Source organism: Bufo bufo, chromosome 5, assembly GCF_905171765.1.
Source record: "Bufo bufo chromosome 5, aBufBuf1.1, whole genome shotgun sequence".
NCBI classification, from domain to species: Eukaryota; Metazoa; Chordata; class Amphibia; order Anura; family Bufonidae; genus Bufo; species Bufo bufo.
The window spans coordinates 467,359,894-467,385,573 of NC_053393.1; the positions used below are offsets into that span (position 1 = coordinate 467,359,894).

The 25,680-nt window shown below is 43.9% G+C and overlaps 1 protein-coding gene across 1 annotated transcript in view; it reads right to left on the reverse strand.

The window, feature by feature from the left end:
* TTC21A (tetratricopeptide repeat domain 21A) overlaps nt 1-25,680 on the reverse strand; it is a 102,846-nt gene that overhangs the window by 48,221 nt on the left and 28,945 nt on the right. Inside the window, exons 6-13 of the mRNA XM_040433794.1 lie at nt 20,548-20,705; nt 20,280-20,364; nt 16,787-16,885; nt 13,780-13,972; nt 11,829-11,926; nt 8,148-8,348; nt 5,453-5,582; nt 2,412-2,569 (exon numbers count right to left, since the gene is read on the reverse strand). Coding sequence (XP_040289728.1) covers nt 2,412-2,569; nt 5,453-5,582; nt 8,148-8,348; nt 11,829-11,926; nt 13,780-13,972; nt 16,787-16,885; nt 20,280-20,364; nt 20,548-20,705 — 1,122 coding nt within the window. The remainder of the gene's footprint in view (nt 1-2,411; nt 2,570-5,452; nt 5,583-8,147; nt 8,349-11,828; nt 11,927-13,779; nt 13,973-16,786; nt 16,886-20,279; nt 20,365-20,547; nt 20,706-25,680) is intronic.

A 25,680-nucleotide genomic window follows, 5' to 3' on the forward strand; every position in this document is an offset into this window, starting at 1 on the left:
CATAGGTACAGACCTGCTGACAGAATCCATGGAGAGGGGTTGTCTTCATGGCACAACCCTTTTAAAGGGGAGTCTGTCATCAGGGAATTCACTGATGAACCAAGCACATTGCCTTGTGGGGCTAGCTCAGCTGAATGTAAGGATACCTGTCACTTAGCGATCTGTTGCTGAATTCTGGAGAAAAAAAGATTTTTAATCCATTTATTGCTTTTTTTCTGGGAGTAGAATATTGAAGGCCTATAGGTCCTCAATATCTGATCAGCGGGGGTCTGACACCCAGCACTGTCACCAATCCGCTCCGGTGAGCGCTACAGCCTCCTCACAGTACCAAGCACAGCGCTGTACACTGTATAGTGGCTGTGTTTGGTATTGCAGACCCCTTCGCTTGAATGGGACTGAACTGCCTATAGACCATGTGACAAAGGAACATGAGGTTATTGTCCCAGGAAGAGCACCACCGCCTCTTCACACAGCTGATTGATGGCTGGGAGTCGGACCCCCACCAATCTGATATTGATGACTTATCCTGGGGATAGGTCATCAATATATTACTCCCATAAAACCCCTTTAAGTGCACCAAAGGCGGGCCTAAGCCACTCAGTGCACCCTAGCTCCTCCTGCTTCCTCTGCCAGCCCCTCCCTCTGTTTGATTGACAGGGCCAGGTTCCTGCTTAGTTATCTTGCCAGGTCCTGTCAATAGAGAGGAAGAAGCTGGCAGAGGAAGCAGGAGGAGCAAGAGTGCACAGAAAGGCTGTGGCCCGCCCTCGGTGCACTTAACTGCTCACGTTTATATGTTCAAAAGTACTTTTTCTCCAGAATGAAGCAGCAGGTCGCTAAGTGAAGGGTATCAATACATTCAGCCGAGCGAGACCTACAAACCAGGTGACAGATTCCCTTTAAATCAACCGTATTACACATTTTTAAAGAGGTTTTCTGGGACATTACATTGATGGCCTATACCCTAAAATACCACTGATCAGAAGAAAGAGGCCACAGGCCTGCAGCCCTTCACTGCAGTAGCTGGCACGGCGACATCTATGTGAGTAAGGCCTCATGCACACGACCGTTGTTTTGGTCCGCATCCGAGACGCAGTTTTTGCGGCTTGGATGCGGACCCATTCACTTCAATGGGGCCACAAAAGATGCCGATAGCCCCCCATATTGCACCGTTCCGTGGTCCGCAAAAAAAAAATAAAATATAACCTGTCCTATTCTTGTCCGTTTTGCGGACAAGAATAGGCATTTATATCGATGGCTGTCCGTGCCGTTCTGCAAATTGTGGAACGCACATGGACGCCATCCGTGTTTTGCGGATCAGCAATTTGCGGACCGCAAAACACACAACGGTCGTGTGCATGAGGCCTTAGGCTGTGCCCGATCCTGCTGCTCACCACATTCAGCATTGTACACCTGAAGACACATGCCAGGTAATACACTGAAGGGGCAGGTGCCTCTTCATTCCACAGATTGGTGAGGGCCCAGGCATCCTATATAGGCTGGCAAACTATTATTATAGAAAACTTCTTTAATACAATCTCTTCTATATTCTAAGTAGTGAATGCAAAGAAAATAGTAAACTAGCAGGTACTTTAGGCACTGGTGGAGACAGTTCACAGCGGCAGGACCGTGCTGCTGATATCACTATGTGTTGTAGTGTTGGACTGGCTCCTTCATCAGATACGTATGGTACAGTATGTAGACACCCAATGCCATCCTTACGTGCCCGACTAAGGGTGGGTTCAATTCATGTTTTATGCCTGTTTGACGTACACGTTAGGGGAAAAAAAAAAGGATACAAAAACGCAGAACGCCACGTTCTTCTATCCTGCACAGTCCGGTAAAAAAAAATACAAAACGTATACTTTTTTTTTACAATGGAACTTTATGGTATCGGTCTGAGGCATCCGTTTAATGTATATGTTTTTTTTATACATTAAATGAACAGGAAAAAACGTGATGCAAACCCTCCCTAATACAACAGCTACATATATGTAACTACCATTTCTATCAGTTCCTATGTATGCAATTTTATTACTCAAATGAATATAGGGGGTCATTTATTATACTGAAATACGCCTATATTAGGCGTATTTAAGGCGCGGATGGTTATTGCACCTCTCTCTGCGACTTTGTCCTGCTCACGTCAGGTCTAAAATTGTAGGTGTAGTGAGGGTGCGGAAGGGGACTTCTCATTTACCATTTTCTATGCCTGTTTCAGTAGTAGAAAATGGTCTAAATGGAAGACAGCTCGGAAGCGGTATTACATTTAGAACTGGCGCTGGATGTGCCGAAGTTATGGAGAGGCCTGTCCATCTTCACAGCGATGGGGCTTTAGTAAGACCGCCGTCTAAAAAGCCGGTCTTAATAAATGTGCCTATGTCAATGACATTATCATGCCAAAGAGCATTTACCTTAAAATTGTGGCTGACTCCTGTCTCCAGAGAGTGTGAGCACTCAGTATATTGCCCCTCCGCCAAATGTATCTGTGCCATTAGAAGGTGAGCATCCGACCACTCAGGGTTCAGCTCTATGCAACGCTGCAAGGTCCCTTGTGCACCATCAAAGTTTCCTAAAAATAAGACAGAAGCTACAGGATAATACCACGTGAATTAAAAGATGTTACCCTAAAGCCTTCTGCAGGGTCAGTAGGAACATATGCCCCCAGGTCACGCTCACAGGGGTCTGGAAGGCTGAGATATGCGTTATTTGCTGGGGACACAGTGGCAGGCAAGACACTCATGATGATAGATTACGGGATCCCTGGGAAAAGAGGATGCTGGCCTGACTCTGTGGCTAGAAGTCTTCTCCACCACTAGAAACATCAATATTAGTAAACTAGCTAGTCTCTTGAAGGAGAGATTAAAAATATATAGTATAATGCCATCTGATAATGCCAGATATTACATTCTCAAGTTCTATACATTATATGTACACGTTCTAAAAGTGGGGGTGGCGCTCACTTGGGCAAGGGGCCATAAATTAAACTGGACAGGACAAAGGAGGTTTGGTAATGAATATCAGATGTTGGCGATATGTTCAGCACTAGGTGATCACGAGCTGTAAGCTGCCTATTCGTACGTAGTGCCGTCAGTCTACTGTGCCATGTGCCACTTGTGCAAGGAGTGGAGGACTTGAGGCCAACCCTTGCTCAGGGGCCCACTGGAGGATTCACCTGTTCCCCTGTGGGCCAGTCCAAGCTCAGCAGTGTAGGGCCCCAAACAGTTCTCTAGCCTTCCACCTCCTGGACCGATGACTAGTGTATGTGGATAATTCTGGTTATCTACAGCTGGCCTGAACTTTCCAATTTTGCATAGAAATTAAAAAGTGTAATTGTGATATAGCATCTGATGATACAACTTTTTTTTCTCACAATAAGGCCTCTTGCACACGAACGTAAGGGCTCCGTGCCCGTGCTGCGGGCCACAAATTGCCGTGGGGCAGCCGCATGTGGATCGCAGACCCATTCACTTGAATGGGGTCCGCGATCCGTCTGTTCCGCAAAAAGATAGAACAAGTTCTATCTTTTTGCGGAACGGAAGCACGAAATGGAACACCACAGAAGCACTCCGTAGTGCTTCCGTTCCTTTCCGCACCGCATCTCCGGATTTGTTGAATTCACTTCCGTGATGCGGAATGCAAACGGATGGTGACCCGTGTATTGCGGAACCGCCGTATGCGGCCCGCAGCACAGAAACGGAGCCCTTACGTTCGTGCGCAAGAGGCCTATGGGTATGTTCCCATGGACAAAATACTCATCAGAAAAACACGATGAGTATTTTGCCTGTGGAACACATGGCAGAAAGCTTAGGCTTAGCCTTGAGTTTTCTGCCACATTCTGCACCCGCTGCGGTCTCAGCGATCTTTCCAGCACGGAAACTGCAGTAAGATAGGAAAGGAAACTTCTTATTTCAGCAGGGTGGACACTGCCACCCACTGATTTGAGGAATTTATCCCATGCCAATTCCAACACGGTTTCCTCATCAGAATCAGCACCAGAAGTTCTGTGTGAGCACGGCCTTAGGGCTCATGCACAAGGCGGGTGGTCGGCCGTTCCGTGCAATTTGCAGTCTCCAATGCACAGGCAACATCTGTGCGTATTCCGCAGAGGGATCCAGATCCATTAAACTTGAATGGGTCTGTGATCCGTCCGCACCGCAAAAAAATAGAACATGTTCTATTTTTTTGTGGTGCGGAGGCACGGAGAGAAACCCCACTGTACTCCGTAGTGCTTCCATGCCTCCATCCTGCACTGGACCTTCCGGATTGCGGACCCATTCACGTGAATAGGTCCGCATCCGTGATGTACACAGCCGATGCCCGTGTATTGCAGACCTGCTGTTTGCGGGCCGCAATACGCACACAGATGGGCAACGGCCGTGTTCATGAGCCCTTAGTCGGTGTGAAAAAAATCCCAAATGCCTCTGTTTATAGGCCTCATGCACATGGCTGTTGTTTTGGTCCATATCCGAGCCGCAGTTTTGGCGGCTTGGATGCGGACCCATTCCGTGTGCTGTCAGCATCCGTTGCTCCGTTCCGTGGTCCACAAAAAAAAATATAACCTGTCCTATTCTTGTCCGCGCGTGGCGGACAAAATATGCAGTTATATTAAAGGCTGTCCGTGCCGTTCCACAAATTGCTAAACCTAAAAGTGGAGAAACGAGGAGTTGCAGTGTATCTATATATTTCTCTAGTTTCCATGTGAATCCACAATATGGTCACATGCATGAGACCTACATTTTCCATGAACTCCTTTGTCTTTTGATCAACTGGTCACGTGCATGAGGCCTAAATGCTGCCTGGACTCCTGTGCCTAGTGATCAATGTATCCCCATTATTCTAATGGCTTGTAAGCTTATTAAAGGGAACCTGTCATCAACTTTATGGTGACCTCACTGAGGGCAGTATATAGTGACAGAAATGCTGATTTCAGCGGTGTGTCACTCATGAGCTAAAAGTAAGTGGTTGCTGAGAACCAGCATCATAATTATTGTAGCCCAGGCCTTGAAAAGAGTCAAATCTACCTGAGAAGAGTGATGGTTATCCATAATCTCCTGCTCTCCCGCCCTTCTGCTGATGATTGGCAGTTCTCTCCTAGAGAGAAAGGGAGAAAACTAGGTAGAAGACGGTCAGTCATCAGCAGGTGGGCAGGAGAGCAGGAATCCATGAATGACCAGGACTCTTCTCAGGTGGCCGGGACTCTTTTCCAGGCCCAGTCTGCAATGATTGTGATGTTGATTCTCGGCAACCACTTACTGTTAAGTTATAAATGACAGATCGCTGAAATCAACTCACCTGTCTCGACTTTATGCTGCTGTTAGTATGGGCAACGTAAAGTTGATGACAGGTTCCCTTTAAAGCAAGCAGCAGTCCATTAAATGGAGACTGAAGCGCTACATACTTCAGTCTATGAGTAATTGGACTCTTCCATTGCAGGTTGCTTCATATGACATACCTGACAAATACATGACCTGAGACATGAAATATAGGGGCTCTGGCAGACAGGGTGCTACTGTAATCACTGGCGCCAAAATAGTTGCAGCCTTTTCCAGGATGGGTGAAGCAGACTGACCAGGGCCTGTGGGCTAGAAAAGTGACAAGCATGTTTTACAGTTAGAAATGTCGTAAAATACATTATTTTTGGACTATAAGACGCTTCCAGATTTAGACAACAGAAAGGTAGGAAATAAATATTTTCTACTTATTAAACCTTCTATGATAGTTTAATGAAGGGGAGGGGTCAACGTTCCTAAGTTTAATTGTCTAGGGTAGAGTGTTTAAAGGGATTGTCCCACAAAAAAATTTGTAGTTTTCAAATGAGCACCTGGATTTGAATACTTTTGTAATTGCATGTAATTAAACATGTACTCAATGAACTCTATCTGTGTAGCGCCACCTAGTGTTATCTTTTGACAGCTGAAACAAACAGCAATGGCGCGTGTGGTCACATGATCAACATCACAAGTGGCAGGGTACAATTCAGTACCCACTGTGTAGTCCTCTTCGTCTTACTGGTAGGACTCTTCCCACTGGTGACATCATCATAGGTCCTTTAACTTCAGTAAGTGAGAGCTTTTATGTACTTCCCTGCTGCTCGGGGAACTTCAGCATGGGGAGGGCTGTGTTTCTTACAGTCTCCTTTATGAGATGAATGATCCTTCAGCCTTTTTTCCTGTCTGAATTGATCACACGGATGGGTGTCGGGCACGGAGAGAGAGAAGTGTGCAGACACTGTATGATCGCTCTTCTGAATCTTTAAGAAAGCAGTCAGGGAGGTCTGGTACAGCTGGACCACCCTGACTGTGGAGTATAAGACATTCTTAGGCAAGATTTTTTTCCTGCTAAAATGTATGCCTTATAGTCCAAAAAATACTGTAAGTGTTTTGCTCAGCTATGGATTCTCATGCAGATTTCTGTCTTACAGGGATGGGTATAATAGCATAAATGGGATCCTCACGTCAGAAGATGTGTTTAGGAGGGTTTCCAATTTAAGATGGCCAATGTTACCTATGGATGCTTAGAAATATGTTGATGCTTAAACAGACTGACAACAGGATCACTATAGATATGAGGAACAGTAAGTTTTAAATGCACGCCCCCACTGTTTTCCACATCTCCAGTTCTATCATTTCGGTATATTATGGCATGACTAGAGTCAGGTTTGATATAACATTCCCTCTTGATATTTATAGTGCCCCAATATACATTGATATAGGCTGCTGTACCTGGACCTTTATACAGACAATCTTCCCATGGCGATTAATGTAGGGGGGAAAAATAGTGACCAACAAATGTGTTTAAAGGCTATGTACACCTTTGGGGGCATTTTTTTTAATTATTGCATTGTACTTATTTTGAGCTAAAAATAATTTTTTCAGTTGGTCTCTTATTAACAATATGGCATCCTTTTTTGTGTAGAGAGCTGACATGCTCTTGTAGCTGCCTGTGGATTTTTGTTTTTTCCGTCATCTGAGGAGCTGACGGGCTCTTTATCTCTGATCTCTAAACTTATAAACACTCATTAAAGCTCAATCCTTATCTTACTGATAAGAATGTGGCTTAAATAAGTGTTATGTACCTGTAGTTTAGAGATAAGGCTTATTAGATGACTAGCACAAAGTGAAAGTACCAGTCACACAGTTAGAAAAACAGTTAACCCTTTGTGAAAAAACAGGCCAATTGAAATTGAAAATATGATTTTTAGTCAAAAATGAGTAAAGTGCAATCATAAACAAAAATTGCCTCCAAAGGTGTCCATAGACACCTTCAACTGACTAAGGCTCCTCTGGCATCGTAGCATATGTTTTAATGGCTATGGAAACCTTTGGGGGCAATTAATTTTATATTGCATTCTACGTATTTTGGGCTGAAAACCTTTTTTTTTCAGTTGGTCTTCATTAAAGACAAGTTGAAAATTTTTTACTTTTATCCCCGAGTAAGTAGAATGCAATAATAAAAAATGACTCCAAAGGTGTCCATAGCGTTTAAGGACTCATGATGGATAGGATTGATCTATTTTGATCCATTTTGAAACTGATGCTCAAAGTGGGTTGCTTGTGTCAAGTGCATGTTTTATTAGCATAGCTGCTTCATTATTCTACCCAGCTAGGGGAACAATACCTCTAAGACCGCGTTTACATCTCCAGTGAACGTTTCCAGCAGGCTGTTCCGGTAGAGAACAGCCTGCTGCCACTGCCGGATTCAACAGATCTCCACTGGACCCCATTGACTATAATGGGATCCTGCCGTGATCCGGCAGCTTTTCGGCATAAATGTGGAGTTTTTTGGCCTGGCCGACAGCCGACATTAGTGGCGGATCAGGCAGCCGAAACATCTTGAAGGAGATCGGGCCATCATTATCAGACTGGCAAGGATCTGACACCCCACACCCTTGCCAATTAGCTGGCACCTTTTAGCTAAAGTGCCCAAACCACACAGCTCCATTCAGCTTACCAGCTCTGTCCACAACACAATGGGTGGAGCTGTGTAGTTCCAATGCCAGAGCTCCAAGGTAACAGCTGATTGGCAAGGGAGCAGAGTGTCGAATCCTTGCCAATCTAATATTGATGGCCTATCCTGAGGACAGTTCATCAATATCAAAATCCTGGACAACCCCTTTAAAAATAAGAGAGGTGATGTTTATTTCTTACCTGTTTTGGGCACAGTGACAAATACTCTTTGACAACATCAACGATAAAAGTAGGATTGAGCTTTTCTAAATATTCCACTCCAAGAGGGAGTCCATTTATTGCCGCAAAGTGCATATCTACTGCTTCTTTTAAAAAACTGACCACTGATTTCTCCTCTTTACCCTTCTTTGAAGCAAGAATTGCCTCCACAAAACATAGTTCCTGCAACAGAAAAACATCACAACAGAATGATCAGAAATGTCCCAAAAACTGTGAGGTGAGGAGGTTCAGGAGTAGGAGGATGATGGGTGACACCCCAGTGGAAGTTGTCATCGTGGCCACATTGATTGCCGCTAATCAGACGACACAGAAAACTTGTTCAATAGAATTTTTAACAATCTGTACAGAGGGGGCAATTCAAAGACTGAAAGAGGCTTTCTATCAGAGGTCCTGTGTGCATGGCCGGAACGTGACCGCTGAGGCAAGTGACTGGCTGTAGTCATCACGCGAAGGACAGACATGGCGTTATTGCTGCACGACTAGCGGAGACTGGTGCAACGGGGGTCAGAACTGCGATGCTGGACCTTTAAAGGGTAAATCATTTTTTATTTTATTCAGGTTCCTGCTCTGTGTCCATTTTTAAGAAATGTTCAGAAAAGCCCTTCTACTGGTTAAAAATTGGAGGTGAGGCTTAGCCAAAGGATGGGACTTGACAATCTATATGTCCTACTGCAGACAGCCTTAGGCAATTGTCTAAGGGTATGTTCAGAGTACTGTGACTGGCAGTCCATTAGGTTGTGTCTGTGGCAGTGTAATAGACATACAGTCATGGCAGGCCTTTGTTAGGCCCCAGGCTGCCATGGCAATGCATCAGTGCCCTGCAAATGTGTTTCGCGGGGGGCCGATGGTGACAGGGTGCCTCTGTAACTGCCTACTAGGGAGCTAAGTGGCAGGCATCGCAGTTACCTCCTATCTGGCCATTACAGCGGGAGCCTGGCTGCAGTCAGTGCTTGGCTCCTGCGGTGATCTAAAGTGCTGTATCGGGGCAGCCTTTGTGGAGTCTCTTCAGTCCCTGCCACCCGAGTCAATACTGGGGCTTAACAGACCACAGAGCCTGCGCTGATACTGCACTCCAGATGAAAAAAACATGATTATTCGATTAAAAAAAATAAAACTGAGCATTAAAAATGACAAATTAATTGGATTAATTCCTATGGGAATTCACTAAAATAATTTTAAAAAAAGTACACTCACAGTTACAAGCCCCTCCACTCCATCACCACAGCTCCAATCCTTCCTGCTGATACAGCCATAATGTCATATTTTTGCACATATACTGCATGTGACTGCTGCAGCCGGTCACTGGCATCAATGGTGTATGGTGCAAGACTGCTGAGGCCAGTGATTGGCTGCAGCAGTCACGTGCGGGATATGGGCATGTCACGGAAGCAGTCATGAAATCTAAGCTTGGAAGGTAGATTTTTTGGGTTATCCCATGAAAAGTATTACTATGCAATGAACAGCTAATTTAAAATGAAGTATTATAACCACATGTAGGCAAAAATATATATTGTTATGTTTTTATGTACATTTACCTCTCTGGTATCGCCCCCTGCTGCTTATCCCTCTAGTCCACCTTCTCCTGCATTCAGTGGTGGACTAATATGCTCAGTGGCTTCCCTGCTCCCTTCCTTATAATGAAGGGGCTTTGATTCCTGCTTCTGAATTAATTAACATAAAGCTATATGGAGAAGGAAATAGTGGGGGCCTTACCTGCCATTTGTACCTCTGGGGCTATAGGTGAGGGACTATTTTCTATGTAGGAAAGGATGGGGTTGACAAGAGCTAATTGATGTAGGTGTGGGAGATACAGGTGCTTGATTGTCACATGTGACAAGCTGCTGCCCAACCCCAAAAATCTCCTCCAGATATGTGAGAAAAAAAAGACTTTTAAATCTGTGGGATAGCCCCTTTAACTTAGACAACCACTTCAATAGGATGACGCTGAAAAGCATAATACACAGCATAGCAGAAGTGGTGTAGTGTATTATCCTAGCGAACAAAAATATTAGAAGAAAGAATCTAATATATATAAAATCACCTTGCCGACAAAAAAAATTTAATATGTACTATTGGTACAAAATGGTACTGTCACGTTCGGTAGGGATGAGTGCAACCCTGAACTCCACCCGCATCTCTATCCCTACCTACTTGCACGGTTCGTCCTAACCGACGGTGTACAACTGGGCCCTCGCTTAGATACGTGCAGGGGCTTAAGGAAGAAAACTACCGTGACCAGAATCAAGGGAGAAAAGGTCCAAGCCAGAAGGACCGTAGGGACACAGGGAAATACCAAATCCAAGTCAAAACAAGCCAAGGTCAGGAACCAAGAGGTAAAATCAGTACAAGGGAAATAACAATCACAAAGTCAGATACCAGCCGGGGTCAGAAGCCAAGAGGTCGCGTCAATACCAGGGAAGTCACAGAGATGAAGTCCAAAACAAGTCAAAGTCCAAAAGCACAGAAGTCACGATATCAAAAGCTAGTGTGGTAAGACCAATCACAGGCAACCTGTGGCCAGCAGGCTGCCTGTTAAATAGCCCCAACTGATGAATCACATGACGTGGCCAGTGTCACATAACTCGCATCAAGCACCTCAATACAGCCGAGCGCCGATTCATCCCTATCGGCGCTCAGCTCCCCTGCTGCTTGTTGTCTAGGGGATGGAGGACGCCGGCCACAATGAGGAGGCGTGCGCAGCTGGGTTCTCCCCTCCCCGCCGTCATCATGGAGACGAGGACGCCAGCCGCGTCCTCGCTCCGCATAGGCGGAATGCCAGCGGCGCTGCAAGGAGAGCGCGCATCGCCGGCTTCCCCTTACAGGTACCAATAAAAACTACAGATCGGCCTGCAAAATCAAAGCCCTTACACAGCCTCATAGACAGAAAAATCAAACCGTTATGGACTGCAGAATATGGCAACAGAAAGAAAATTAGTATTGTTTCCACTCAACCCCCACCCCCAAAAAAAAAGTCTGTCAACATATAATATGGTACATTAACCCGTTAATGTTAGTTTCACACCTGAGATAAAGCTATCCGCCCGCCGGATGCTGCTATGCACCACTAGACCCCATTGACTGGCAGTTTCCAGAATGAGCGCTGGGTGTCAGCCGGTATGTGCACCAGTTTTTGCTAGCCAAACACCCGATCCTCATACTGGAAAGCAGCCGGATCCCTGCTAGATCCCATAGTCAATGAGGTCTGGTGGTGCACAGCAGTATCCGACTAGGCTGGATAGCTTTACCGTGTGAATCTAGCCTGAGGATGCAGCCTAGTTTGGTACTTGAAGGAGTTGTCTACTCCTTTTATACTAATGGCTATCTTCAGGATAGGTCATAAATATCAGATCAGTGGAGCTCCGACACCTGGCACCAGTGCCGATCAGCTGTTTGAAGATGAGGCGGTGCTTCCTATTCATTACACTGTGCGTCGTCTCCCTTGCAGCAGCGGAGCGGAGTAATTAGAAGTACTCGCTCCGTTCAAGTGAATTACACTGCGCCGACGAGACTTCCAAGGTGACGGGCATGGAGAGCTGCCTCCTCTTGAAACTGCTGATCGGGAGGGGTGCCGGGTGTTGAGGATAGGTCATCAATATATACTGCCTGCACAACCCCTTTAAGTCTTAGTCACAGCCGTCTAACCTTTGATTTTCCCAGGGACTGCTGCACTTCACGAAGAAAGTCAAGTTGCTGCTCTGCTTCTTCCAGGTTATCTTGTAGTATCTGGCACCATATAATTCCTACCGCCCAATGTAAAGAAAACGATTTTTTAAAATGACGATCAGTATTACCACAAAGTATTTTCAAATTGATTTTATTTATAAAGATAAATGAAAGGGGTTTTCCAGGATCCAGAGGGTCCCACAAATGCATTTAAATTACACCTAAAGGAAAAAGTTTGTAATATACTTACCACTCCGAAGATGCGCGGATAAGCCTCTCGGAAACCCCGTCACATGACACTCCTTTCCCATCTTCCACTGATGTCACATCCTTAGGAGGTTTGGAAAACTGGTAAAGGACGTGATATTGGCAGAAGCTGGATTTACAGAAGAGCAGTGTCACATGACCGGATTCCCAAGCGGCCAAGACACAAACTTCGGAACTGTAAGTACGGTATTTTACAAACTTTCTCCTACAGACATGTTATGTGTTATTAATGTGATTTGCGGGACCCGATGGGTCCTGGAAAACTCTGTGAGGTCCATTATATAGACCAGGGATGCTTAACCTGCAGCCCTCCAGCTGTTGCAAAACTACAACTCCCAGCATGCTCTAATAGCTGTAGGCTGTCCAGGCATGCTGGGAATTGTAGTTTGGCAACAGCTGGAGGGCCGCAGGTTGGGCATCCCTCATAAAGAGTAGCTCCTAGTGGTTGCTGCAGGCAGCAAAACCATTAACAAGGGTTGTTCTTAGGATTGGCCATCAGTATTAGGGTACATTCACATGGCCGTAACCCATCCGTGACCGTACTGCGGACCACAAACGGCAGTTCCGCAATATGAGGGCACCGGCTGTGTGAATCCTGCATCACGCATGTGGATCCATTTACAATGGGTCCTCAATCCTCAAGATATGGTGCTGTGCGGAGGCACAGATCGGAAGCACTCAGAAGCGCTTCCGTGGGCTTTTTGGTCCATGCTTCTGCACTGCAAAAGATAGGACATGTCCTATCTTTTGCTGTATATTTCGGATCATGGACCCATTCAAGTCAATGGGTCCACGCCAAAGATGGGATTTACACGATTTACAATTTGCGTTACGCAGCACGGGCAGCTTACATTCATGTGAATGTACCCTTAGATTGGTTTCCCCCTCCCCCCACGATCAGCCATTTAATGGGGCTGTGGGGCACAAGCAAGCACTGCAGCCTCTTCATTGTTTACAAGTGAATGGGACCAAGCTGCAATACCAGATACAGCCACTATGAAAAGTATAGCATCGTGCAGTATGAATCAATGTAGACAATGAAGAGGCTGCAGTGCTCAAGTAAGCACTGTGACCCCTCCATACCGCCGATAAGGGAGGTCGAGAACTGGACTGCCCCAATCTAATATTGATGGCCTCCTAGCTTAAGGATAGGCCATACATTTTGAAAACCTGGATAACACCTTTAAAGGGGTTGTCTGAGTTTCTGATAGCCTGTCCTCAGGGCAGACAGCAATTTGAAGAGGCCAGTGACACCACGTTCATTGGTCACATGGCCTAGGTGCCAATCGGCCCCAATACCAAGCACAGCCGCTATCCAATGGACGACGCTGTGCTCGGTAAACTGCAGGGAGGCCACGGTGTTCAATGGAGTGCGGGGGCGCTTCGGGAGTCAGACCCCCTCCAATCTGATATTGATGACCTATCCTGAGGATTGGTCATCAATATAAAAAACCCGGAAAAACATGAAAAACCCCTTTAACTCTGTGACTATATAGAAGAGTGTGAGCTCTGTGTACAAAATGTGCTCTAAAGCTTGCAAAGATACCATATATATATATATATATATATATATTAAAAATAGAATTTAGAACCTTAAACAAGATAGCATTCAAATCCGTACAATTCCTTTAAAGTTGAAATGCAAGAAATGTTATCTAAGGACCTATGAGAGCTTCCAGGTGATTCCCATCTAGGTTCATGGCTGTTGAGTACCAGCTGGCAGCTTTAGCCACATTGCCTTGATACAGGAGCTGATTGCCCAGTTCTGTAGCAAGTTCTGCCTCCTCTGGAGAAATCCTGTACATGCGCTCACAGAAGCCAAAGATTTCTTGTAGGATTGACTTGTTTCTTCCACACTAAAAAGAACATTAAGGAAAATGAAAAATTACAGCTGTGATACAACTTTCTATTTTAACCAAAATATGAGATTGCTTATCCCCTAAAGACCAGCGTAAAGACCTGTATTAGTAGAGATAACTAGTGATCCTACTAATGGTTTCTACTCCTCCAGCTTGCCCGACACAACTTTGATCAAAAACATGTGAAAAGAGTTTCTGATTCTCATGTATAGCAGTAATGCAGTTCAGATTAACCCTTTTTCCAGTGTTTCATGCGTCTTTGGGAACGGAGCAGGAGCTGTTACATATAGAGTTTACTTTTGCATGTCAGCCATGGTAGCGCGCGCCTGTACTTTATTGGAGAGGCTGCTCTTTGCTTTTTGCATAGTACATTTGGAGGAATGGCTGGACCGTGCACTCCTGCTCATCTGTCCAAGGCTTTTAAAACGAGCATAGTATAGATAGATTCTATACTGCCCTGAATATTGTAGGCCAAGGCCCCGTAGAGGCAAGTCTGAGAGTGTAGGTTCCCATCTGCAGAAGCCACCGTTGGTAGATGGGTCCGACGCAATTTTCATAAAAAATGTGTGCAAAAAGCTTTAGATTTTCATGCATAGTAAGTATAGTAGTAAAGCAATTTAGTATAATTTATGTTTCCAGTGTTTCATGTGTCTTTTCGGATGGAGCAGGTGCTGTTACATATAGTGTTTGGTTGCTTTTGCATGTCAGCCATGGTGGTGTACATATTTTTTAGAGGTGTTGGCCTAACTTTGTTTTTTGTGTTGTCTGACCTCCCAGCCATTGAGCTTACGAAGGCTGTATAAATATAAGGTGTGGAGCGACCACCTCTAAGTATGGTGAAACTGTTGTCATCCATTTATATATACATGCTTCAGGATTTTGCAAAGGTATGGCCAGAAGCCATGATTGGTGAGAACACATAGACATAGGCATGCCGTTTTCCTCAAGTGGACCTTGGACTAATTTTAAATAAGGGACGGCGCTTCTTGCCAAAGTGTAGTTGAGCATATGCTTTAAGGAGTGGATGTGTCCTATGATATTGTCAAGCCATAGTGTCTGGTACTTCTCTCTCTGCTGCAGATCAGGAGGGTGCAGCCAAGATCAGGAGGGTGCAGCCAAGATCAGGAGGGTGCAGCCAAGATCAGGAGGGTGCAGCCAAGATCAGGAGGGTGCAGCCAAGATCAGGAGAGTGCGGCCAAGATCAGGAGGGTGCGGCCAAGATCAGGAGGGTGCGGCCAAGATCAGGAGGGTGCGGCCAAGATCAGGAGGGTGCAGCCAAGATCACGAGGGTGCAGCCAAGATCAGGAGGGTGCAGCCAAGATCAGGAGGGTGCAGCCAAGATCAGGAGGGTGCAGCCAAGATCAGGAGGGTGCAGCCAAGATCACAAGGGTGCAGCCAAGATCACAAGGGTGCAGCCAAGATCACGAGGGTGCAGCCAAGATCACGAGGGTGCAGCCAAGATCACGAGGGTGCAGCCAAGATCACGAGGGTGCAGCCAAGATCACGAGGGTGCAGCCAAGATCACGAGGGTGCTGGTGCTTCAGTACTCAGTCTTACAGTCAGATACCACGGATATTCCTTGTGGACGTTAAATTAGGAAGCTGCGAGGTAGACCCTAGACTTACAACTGGCAGGTCCTATGGAGGCTCTAGGCACAATACCTGTGTTGGTGAAGGATTATAGGATGTCAAGCTGCGAAAAATGATATTGCCACTGACTGCCATTTAGCCGACATGAACACTTGTTAGTTAAACTGTTAGTAGTGTTTCAGAGATGTACCTCTAGTCTATTGTGCATCCCATATTGTTGTCCTGCCATGTCTAACAGTGAAGTAGACTGCACGTGAATTATGTTTGCGCCATTTATACCTGCAACTCGCCTGGGCCACACTACACAATAACCATGGGGAGCTGCCCCCCTTGGCCCAATTATTATATGTATGGCGGAAGCTGGATATGGTGGGATAGTGTGGCTTGCAGCATTAGAGTCCTCAGTTTGATGCGGCCAAGGACAACATCTGCATTGAGCTGGCATTCTTTCTATGTGTTCTTGTGCATTTCCTCAGAGTTTTTCAGTTTCTTTCCATAATCCAAAAACATATTGAGATGTTCTTGTGATAGACTGAGCCCCACTGTGTCAAGGGCTAATATGAGTGATGACAATCTGTGTACAGCGCTGCTGGATATGTCGGTACTATATAAGCATCAGGCAATAAATAATAATAAAAAAATAAGTGATAATAAAATATAAAGGATTCATCACTTAAGGTGTTGTCCCATAAAAAATATTCAACATTTTTCTAACCAGCACCATGATCTGAATACTGTTGTAATTGCTTGTAATTAAAAATGTAGTATAGCCACTGCGTTATTCATTCAACTCTATCTGTACAGCGCCACCTACTGTTTGCTCTTTAACTGATTTCTCTGTCCTGCTCACTGAAATGGAAACACACGCTCATTTCCATCCTTCAACTGCCACCAGTTGCAGCAGAAAGGACATGCTCCCAGAAAAAGTGCAAGATGCCAGCTTCAAATCCATCTAGCAGAGCAATTGGAGCAATGAACAGGGAGATCTCTGGATCCATGTGAGGTACAGGGCTGAAAATTTGCCCTGTACTATATGATATCGGATTTTCATTTTTTACATAAATCATAGGATAACACCTTTAACAGATCCACTCCACTCCACTTTAAGGGATGTCCCTTAATTAGAATTATCCACAAGGTCTACTTGAGAAAAACAGCATGCCTACGTCCATGTGTTCTCACCGGATACAACTACTCCACCACAAGGAAGAAGAATTCTTACCAAATTGCATATTACAAGGAGCTTCTGGAAATGAAGCGCTGGATTCCGAGGCTCCAATGTCTCGAGAGCGCTGATCAATTCTTTCACATGGTTAAGTGCCTACAAGGTGACAAACAGATTAGGATTCATAACAGAAGAGTGACTTTGTACTAAAGGGGGCGTCTCATGAACACCAACCCTTCCTTATGCCCATTACACTTTTATCCTGTAACTGGAAAGGCCATTAGTAAAAGAAATGCTCTGAGAGCTAGTATACAGCAGCTTCTAAAGAGCCGGGAATCCCGCGGATAATCACCACCAAGCGTTGATAAAAACGCTGATTAGAGATTATCTAGCGGTGTAAACGTGCCGCCGATTACCCAACGAATGAGCAAAATGCCCTTTCATTAGGTAGAAGATCATTTGTGCAGTCACAAAAATGATTCTTTGCCAGCAGCAGATAGTGGTGTGTAAACCGCCTCTGCCGCCAGCAAACAACGAGTCAGTATGGGGACGAGCGATGGCATTAGTGATCATTCCTCCCAGACTATGTAGGAGATTGGTCTCCTCCGCTGACGAGCAGGCAATTGCCACGAAGGAACGCTTCCTCCCTGACAATCTCCTGCTGTGTCGTCCCATGTAAGGTAGGATGAGGAATAGAGATGTTCCTTCTTACACTAGCCCATCTCTTAGTAATCGCCTCAAACTGTAGCATGGCTTCTCTTGGCCCTGGTGGGATGCTCAAAGAGCAATATATGACCTAAAACCCAAATCCTTCAATTCTAAAGAATGGATTTATTACCGTAATCTTGAATGTAGGGGTGAGGGTGAGGGACGTAAGGTGCTGCTTTTTGTTAGTTCTGGGTGGTGGTACACAAACAGGGGCAGACTGGGAACTTAAAGTGGCCCTGGAAAAAAAAAAAAAAAGTAGCCTCATGTTGTAGGTGGGTCCAAACTGACAGAAGGTGCGACAACAAAAGTAGGCAGGGTGAGCAATACCGTAGTGCAAAATACCGTCCCACCAGAACCATGTACCACACTTAAGCACAATATATTGTCCCAAAAGCTGTGGTGGCCATCAATAGATGCCATTTTCTATCCTCCTCCATGTTGTCTTTGTTTAAGATATGGAGCAGGGGGCCTAGGAGGTGAGATGCGGGCCACAGCAGTTGAATTCAGGTGGGCATGTGCAGTTACTGGCTGGGTACATGAGTACCTGATTCTCACAGCTTTAATTACCACTGAGAGCTCATTAAGTGCTCAGTCAGCAGCAGAGATGGGGGCTTGGGCGGCCCCCTGGGCATCGGCCCACCGGGAAATTTCCCTGTAAGGTCTATGGCCAATCCGCCCTTGTACACAAAAATAAAATCAACAATCTTTTTCACTGGCATTTAAAGGGTTCATCACAGGATGACAACCCCGGTCCCATTTTAAAGAGGGCCCAGCTTCAGGAGACAATCCCTTTAACACGTTAAGGACTGGGACTTTTTTTGTCTTTGGATATTTGTTTCATACTTCCTGAAGCCATAACATTTGTCCGTTCACATAGATGTATGGGGGCTTGATTTTTTTTGGGACAAGTTATACTTTATAAGTATATAGCTATACTCTAATGGCACCATTTTATACTGCATACAATGTAATCGGAAGCTGGAGAAAAATTCTAAATGTGGTGGAATTGAAAATAACCCCAATTCCGCCAAAGTTTTATGGGTTTTGCTTTTATGGTGTTCCTTATGCGGTAAAACTGACCCATGCCCTTCATTCTTTGGGTGAGTCTGGTTACGACAAGACCACAATTATATAGTTTTTCTTGTATTTTAATGCTTGAAAAAAATTACTTTTTCTTTGCATCGCCACATTCTGTCTACAGAGCTGTTTGAAGGCGCATTTTATGCAGGGCGATCTGTAGTTTCTATTTATACAATTAACTTTTGGCGTTTGTATGATCTTTTGATCACTTTTTATCCAGTTTTTTGGGAGATGACGCAACAAAGAAAAACAACGAATTGACTATGTTACAGCATTCACCGTATGCGATAAATACATTTATATGTTGATAGTTCAGGCATTTTGGGACACGCCAATGTTTATTTATTGTTAATATGGGGAAAGCTAAATGATTAGAATTTTTCTATTTTTAAAAACTTTTTTTATACTTTTTTTTTTATGTCCCCCTAGGGGACTTGAACATGTGATCGTCTGATTATGTCTTCCATAGGCTGCAGTGAATTACCACTGCAGCCTATATGAGATTCATTATGTTCCTATGAAGCCCTGCCTGTGGAACCTTGCTGTGACAGGTGTCGGATACTTCAGAGGGCTGAGGATGAAGCACCATGTAAATGAACGGCTCCCTCGATCTCGGGGTGGGGGAGCCATCCAGGCACTTTCAGAGTTTCACCGCTCAGATGCCATAGTCACAATTAACCATGGCATCTGAGGAGTTAAATGTCTGTGATCGCTGTAATCACCGATTACGGACATTGCTTCCAGCCTTCTACTGTGTGAAACAGCAGGCACTTGGCGGCTACATCACCCACTCGGCTTCTGAGTGTGCGCCATTTTTAAACCTTGGATTTCCACCATATATGTATGTAGGAGTTAAAGGGAATGTGTTGTGGTTATTTTTTATGTAATGGGGTAGTCCGACATAAGTAAAGCATGACTGACAGGCAGGAGTGTCCCTCACCTTTTAAAATAACCTCCATTCCAGCGCTGCAACTCCCAGTGAACCCAGTGGATCAGAAGTAACAGGAACCCGTTCTTGATCATGAAAACGCTGCAGCCACTCACCGGTCTCAGAGGTTATATGTGCAAGAACAGTATGTTACTGCCTGCCATTCAGGATTGACTTATGTCGGACAGCTCTTTTAACATGTCATTATTGATATTAAAAAATAAATCCTGAAATCTTACAGTTTACACACTGAGCCTTCTTAGGAGTCATCTCATTATCATCACAGACAGGATTACAATGAAGCATTTTGCTTACACCTAGATAACATTGGATCCACTATTCACAAAAGGTGACGGCTCCATTTCACCTTTTCCTCCTCCATGCGCACAACACTCATAGACGTCTATGAGTTATCTCTAGACTACTGGTTCCTATGGTCTGCTGTAAAACATATCTATGAATGTTGTCAACAGCACCTCAGGCAAGAACAAAGAATATATTACATTATCAGATTTTAATTAGTAATAAATATATGGGTGACACATTCCGTTTGAAGAAGTAGTTAAAGGGGTTGTCCCCTTTCCACAGTTATGGCATATCGATAGCAGTAAATGTCCACTCGTTGTAGCTTCTACCTCTGGAACCTGCTCCTATCTCAATACCGGGCCCTGTTGTGAATAGGAGGAGGCTCTATCCCTTTACTGCTATGAAAATAGGTGGCACCCGCACCTATCGGACATTTATGGCGCATTCTATCGATTTGCTATAAATGTCCAGATGGGACAACCCCTTTAAATAGAATTGTGATCGAAGAAAGCAATGGATGAAACGAACCTTGGCTACATTTCCTTCTCTTGTGAGACAATAAATGGCCATCATCTGAAGAGCGTCAATGTTATTCATCTGTATGGTTAGGAGTCTACAAGAATATACAAGAAAAAGAAGAATGGAAGGCCTTTTCTACACAATCACTTATTGCAGATCTGACATTACTGACTTCAATCCCACAATAGACCCAGCTTTGCCGTCGGTGAGATTAGCTTTTCCTATGTCACATCTACGTCATTAGCAAAAACTGATCAGATGATGGTTTTGCTCTTACCGCTGGGCGATTTCCAGGCTTTGGTCCCAGTCCTGCATGGCTAGAACATATTTCATCTTTAAAGTAAGTGCTGCTGTGAATTTAGGAAAACTAACAATCGTCTGGTTAATCACATCTAGTGCCCCGGAATAATTCTTCTGCATCATCAGACATTCTGCCTGCAGATAAAAGCACAAAGCAATCATGTCATACACTATACTAGAAGAACAGTTCACCCTGAAGAGTCCATTCAAAGGTAGCAACCAATATGGCTGCACTTCCTGTTGTCCCTTTTACAAAAATGGTCGTCAGCCCAAGACAAATAAATGCCAAGATCTCTGTAAAAGATAACGAATTATATAATTACCAAAGTGTGTCAAGTTTTCTAGTTTCCTAGTAAATTTCGAGAGGTAACCCGAACACGGTGCACGGTCACAGTGTATGTCTATGGCTCCTCGTGATCCTTCTCAGCCACTCTGAACCAGCAAGTGTTGTCTTCCCTGTTATGCACTTTGGAGGGAAGGGATGTGATTCTACCTACTAGAATACTGAATTATGTCCTCATTTTAATAGGACATCATAGAGGTGGTCTCACACACAAGGCCCAGTATGGTGGCCATAGCAAATGAAGGACTAACAGTGGTGTTCGGAGTTGCAACATGAAACAGCTGGTTAGACCCTGCCAGAGTCAGGGTCTAATAGGTAAATTGGCAGTGTTAGGATACTTTCACACTAGCGTTTTTATTTTCCGGTATTGAGTTCCGTCCTAGGGGCTCAATACCAGAAAAAAAGATCAGTTTTATCCTAATGCATTCTGAATGGAGAGCAATCCGTTCAGGAGGCATCAGTTCAGTCGCTCTTACGTTTTTTGGCCGGAGAAAATACCGCAGTTTTCTGCTGCAGTTTTCTCTCCGGCCAAAAATCCGAACACTTGCCGGAATGCAGGATCCAGCATTATTTTCCATTGAAATGCATTAATGCTGGGTCCGGCCCCAAGTGTTCCGGAAAAATGGATCCGATTTTGCAGTCTGCGCATGCTCAGATCTTTAAAAATGTGAAAAAGATAAATACCGGATCTGTTTTTCTGGATGACAACCGGAAAGACGGATCCGGTATTGCAATGCATTTGTCAGACGGATCCGCATCCTGATCGGTCAGAAAAATGCATCCGTTTGCGTTCCAGCGACGGAACTGCCTGCCGGAATCCTCTGCCGCAAGTGTGAAAGTAGCCTTATATTGACAGGTAAAAGTTACATTACAATACAGAAGTATTGTCCCATATTTAACAGTTATTAGAAGACTGTAAGTTTAAGTCCCAAAGCGATATGCTGGAATTGATGTTTTTCGCCACCTTGCGTCCTAAAAAACTGAATGAAAGGCAATTGTAACAAGATGTGTAAAAAAAATGCTTGAAGGGGTGTATACAGTATATCACTGAGAGAGTCCTCAGCTGGGTGAGATAAAAAGAATCCATAAGGTGAGAGACATGTTCTCTCTATAGGCAATGTCCAGAGGGACTGGCGTTTATTTTAGGTTTTTGTGTTTTGCATTACGTGCTGTGGCTTTACCCAAGTGACGGTGAACTAGGATGCCCTGTATTGTGTTGTGCCAGATGAAAAATAAAGCACTATTTGGACTTATTACCCTTGAAGCCTAAGAGTCTGTCATTGCTGACCCCAAGTACACGATCCCTACAAGATCAAAAAGTCAGATGTACCCCAAAATGGGTACCAATAAAAGATACAGCAAGTCCTGCAAAAGAAAATCCCTCATACAGCTGCCTCAGCAGAAAAATAAGTGCCATGGGTGTTAGAATATGGCAACACAAGAAAAAAAATGCAATAAATAAGTGATTTTATGATGCCAAAGTAGTACGACGTTAAAAAAACGACATAAATCTGGTATCACAAATCTTAATTAAAAAAGTGATTTTATGATGCAAAAGTATTTAAAGTGTAACTGACATTCTTTTTTTATATTTAGGTAATGTATAGGGGCAGTGATACTGACCATTTTTTTAATATACTTTATTTACTAAAATTGTACATTTGTAATAGAAAAATAGCTCTAAAGTGGCCCATTTTGAGCCTTAGCAACGCTCCTCTGTCTTCTGTTTACATAACACAGTCAGTGTTGAAAAATCTCCAGTTAAAGCCTCTTTCACACGACCGTATGGCTTTTTCAGTGTTTTGCGGGCCGTTTTTTCCGGATCCGTTTTTCCGTTTTTTGTTTCCGTTGTGTTTCTCTTTCGGTTCCGTTTTTCCGTATGGCATATACAGTATACAGTAATTACATTGAAAAAAAAATTCGGAACGGATAAGGAAGACATATGTGTTCCGTTTTTTTTTGCGGACCTATTGACTTGAATGGAGCCACGGAACGTGATTTGCGGACAATAATAGGACAAGATTCAAAATGTAGTGGAACGGAAATGCGGACATACGGACACGGAATGCTCACGGAGTACATTCCTTTTTTTTGCGGACCCATTGAAATGAATGGTTCCGTATACAGACGGTATACGGAACGCAAAAAACGTTCGTGTGAACGAGCCCTAAGACAGAGGAGCATTGCTAAGGCTCAAAATGGGCCACTTTAGAGCTATTTTTCTATTAGAAATGTACGATTTCAGTAAAAATAAAGTATAGTACAAAAATGGTCAGTATCACCGCCCCGATACATTACAAAAAAAAAAGAATGTAGTTACAACTTACACTTTAAACATAAAAACTGTATAATTTTGGCATCACCATAATCATATCAACCTGCAGAATAAAAATGTAATTTAATTTATAAAAGTCTGACAGAATATTTTTGGTTCTTCCCATCTCTCTAAAAATTTAATAAAAAGTGATTAAAAAGTTAATATTTATTATTTTGAATATTTGTAAGTGATTTTATAGCACTAAAGTAATAAAACATAAAAATGCTATATAAATTTGGTATTGTTGTAATCGTATCAGCCCAAATAAAATATATATTTTTTTATAACACAGTAAACCCATAAAAAAACACATATGAAATTTCTTTGGCCCCTTTCACACGAGTGAGTTTTCCGTGCGGGTGCAATGCGTGACGTGAACGCATAGCAACCGCACTGAATCCTGACCAATTCATTTCAATGGGTCTGTGTACATGAGCGTTTTTTTTCCATACATCAGTTCTGCGTTGCGTGAAAAACCCAGCATGTTCTATATTCTGCGTTTTTCACGCAGCCCTGGCCCCATAGAAGTGAATGGGGCTTCAGTGAAAAATGCATTGCATCCGGAAGCAAGTGCGGATGCAATGCGTTTTTCACTGATGGTTGCTAAGAGATGTTGTTTGTAAACATTCAGTTTTTTATCACGCGCGTGAAAAACGCATCAAAACGCATTGCACTCGCATGGAAAAAATTTAACAACTGAATGCAATTGCAGACAAAACTGACGGAACTTGCTTGCAAAATGGTGCGAGTTTCACTGAACGCACCCTGAACGCAATCCGTCACGCTCGTGTGAAAGAGGCCTAAGGGAAAATGTGCGGGTGCGTTGCGGGAACACCCGCGATTTTTCCGCGCGAGTGCAAAACATTGTAATGTGTTTTGCACTCGCGTGAGAAAAATCACGCATGTTTGGTACCCAAACCCGAACTTCTTCACAGAAGGTCGGGCTTGGGATCGGTGTTCTGTAGATTGTATTACTTTCCCTTATAACATGGTTATAAGGGAAAATAATAGCATTCTGAATACAGAATGCTTAGTAGGTGATCAATTGAGGGTTAAAAAAATAAATAAAAATTAACTCACCTTCTCCTCTTGTTCGCGTAGTTCCCGGTCTCTTCTTTACTTCTTTAATGATGAGCTGTGGGCTAAAGGACCTTTGGTGACGTCAGATCACATGCTCCAATCACATGGTCCATCACCGTGGTGATGGACCATGTGACTGGAGCATGTGATCTGACGTCACCACAGGTCCTAGCTGGTAGTTCATCATTAAAGAAGAGACCGGGAACTACGCGAACAAGAGGAGAAGGTGAGTTAATTATTTATTTTTTTAACCCCTCCAGCGCTATTGTACTATGCATTCTGTATTCAGAATGCTATTATATTCCCTTATAACCATGTTATAAGGGAAAATAATACAGTGAATAGACTGTCACCTAGCAACCATGCGTGAAAATCGCACCGCATCTGCACTTGCTTGCGGATGCTTGCGATTTTCACGCAACCCTATTCACTTCTATGGGGCCTGCGTTGCGTGAAAAACGCAGAATATAGAGCATGCTGCGATTTTCACGCAACGCACAAGTGATGCGTGAAAATCACCGCTCATGTGAACAGCCCTATAGAAATTAATGGGTCGGTATTCAGTGCGGGTGCAATGCGTTCACCTCACGCATCGCATCCGCGTGGAATACTCGCCCGTGTGAAAGGGGCCTAAGTGTTGACCTAAAACAACATATTATCAGAAAAAAACATCATATTCTAAAAAATTATATAAAACACACATAGGGTCAAAATGGCCATTATACCCCTAGTTAAATTGTTTGTGGGGTCTAGTTTGTAAAATGGGGTCTTCTGGGGAGTTTCATATCTTTTGGCTGCTCAAAGCCTCAGCAAACCGAAAAGGTTCCTTAAAAAGCATTAAAAAAAATGGAAGGACAAGTTGTACTTTCTAGTGGCACAATTTACTATTGCATACAATGTAGTGGGAATCTGGGGAAAAAAATCCACATTGAGTGGGTTTTGTTTTCACAGTATTTCCTATCCGGTAAAACTGACCAGTGCTCTTCATTCTCTGGTCACTAAAATGACAGTGATACCACATTTATATAGTTTTTCTTATATTTTAATACTGAAAAAAAAAAAAATATATATATATATATATTTTTTTTATCACCATATTCTGACTCCATAGCATTATTATGTTTGTATCTTTGTGGAGCTGTGTGAGGGCTAATTTTTGCGGTCTGTTTGATCTGTACTTTTCAGTGATATCATTTTGGGCTGTGTGTGACTTTTGATCCCTTTTTATTTAATTTTTTGGGAGAAGTTGAAGCAAAAGGTGTGCTTTTGGTGGGTTTTGAACTAATGGTGGTCTGTGGATGACACTATTATAGGGGATCTGTGGCTGACACTGTTATAGGGGATCTGTGGCTAACACTGCTATAGGGCGA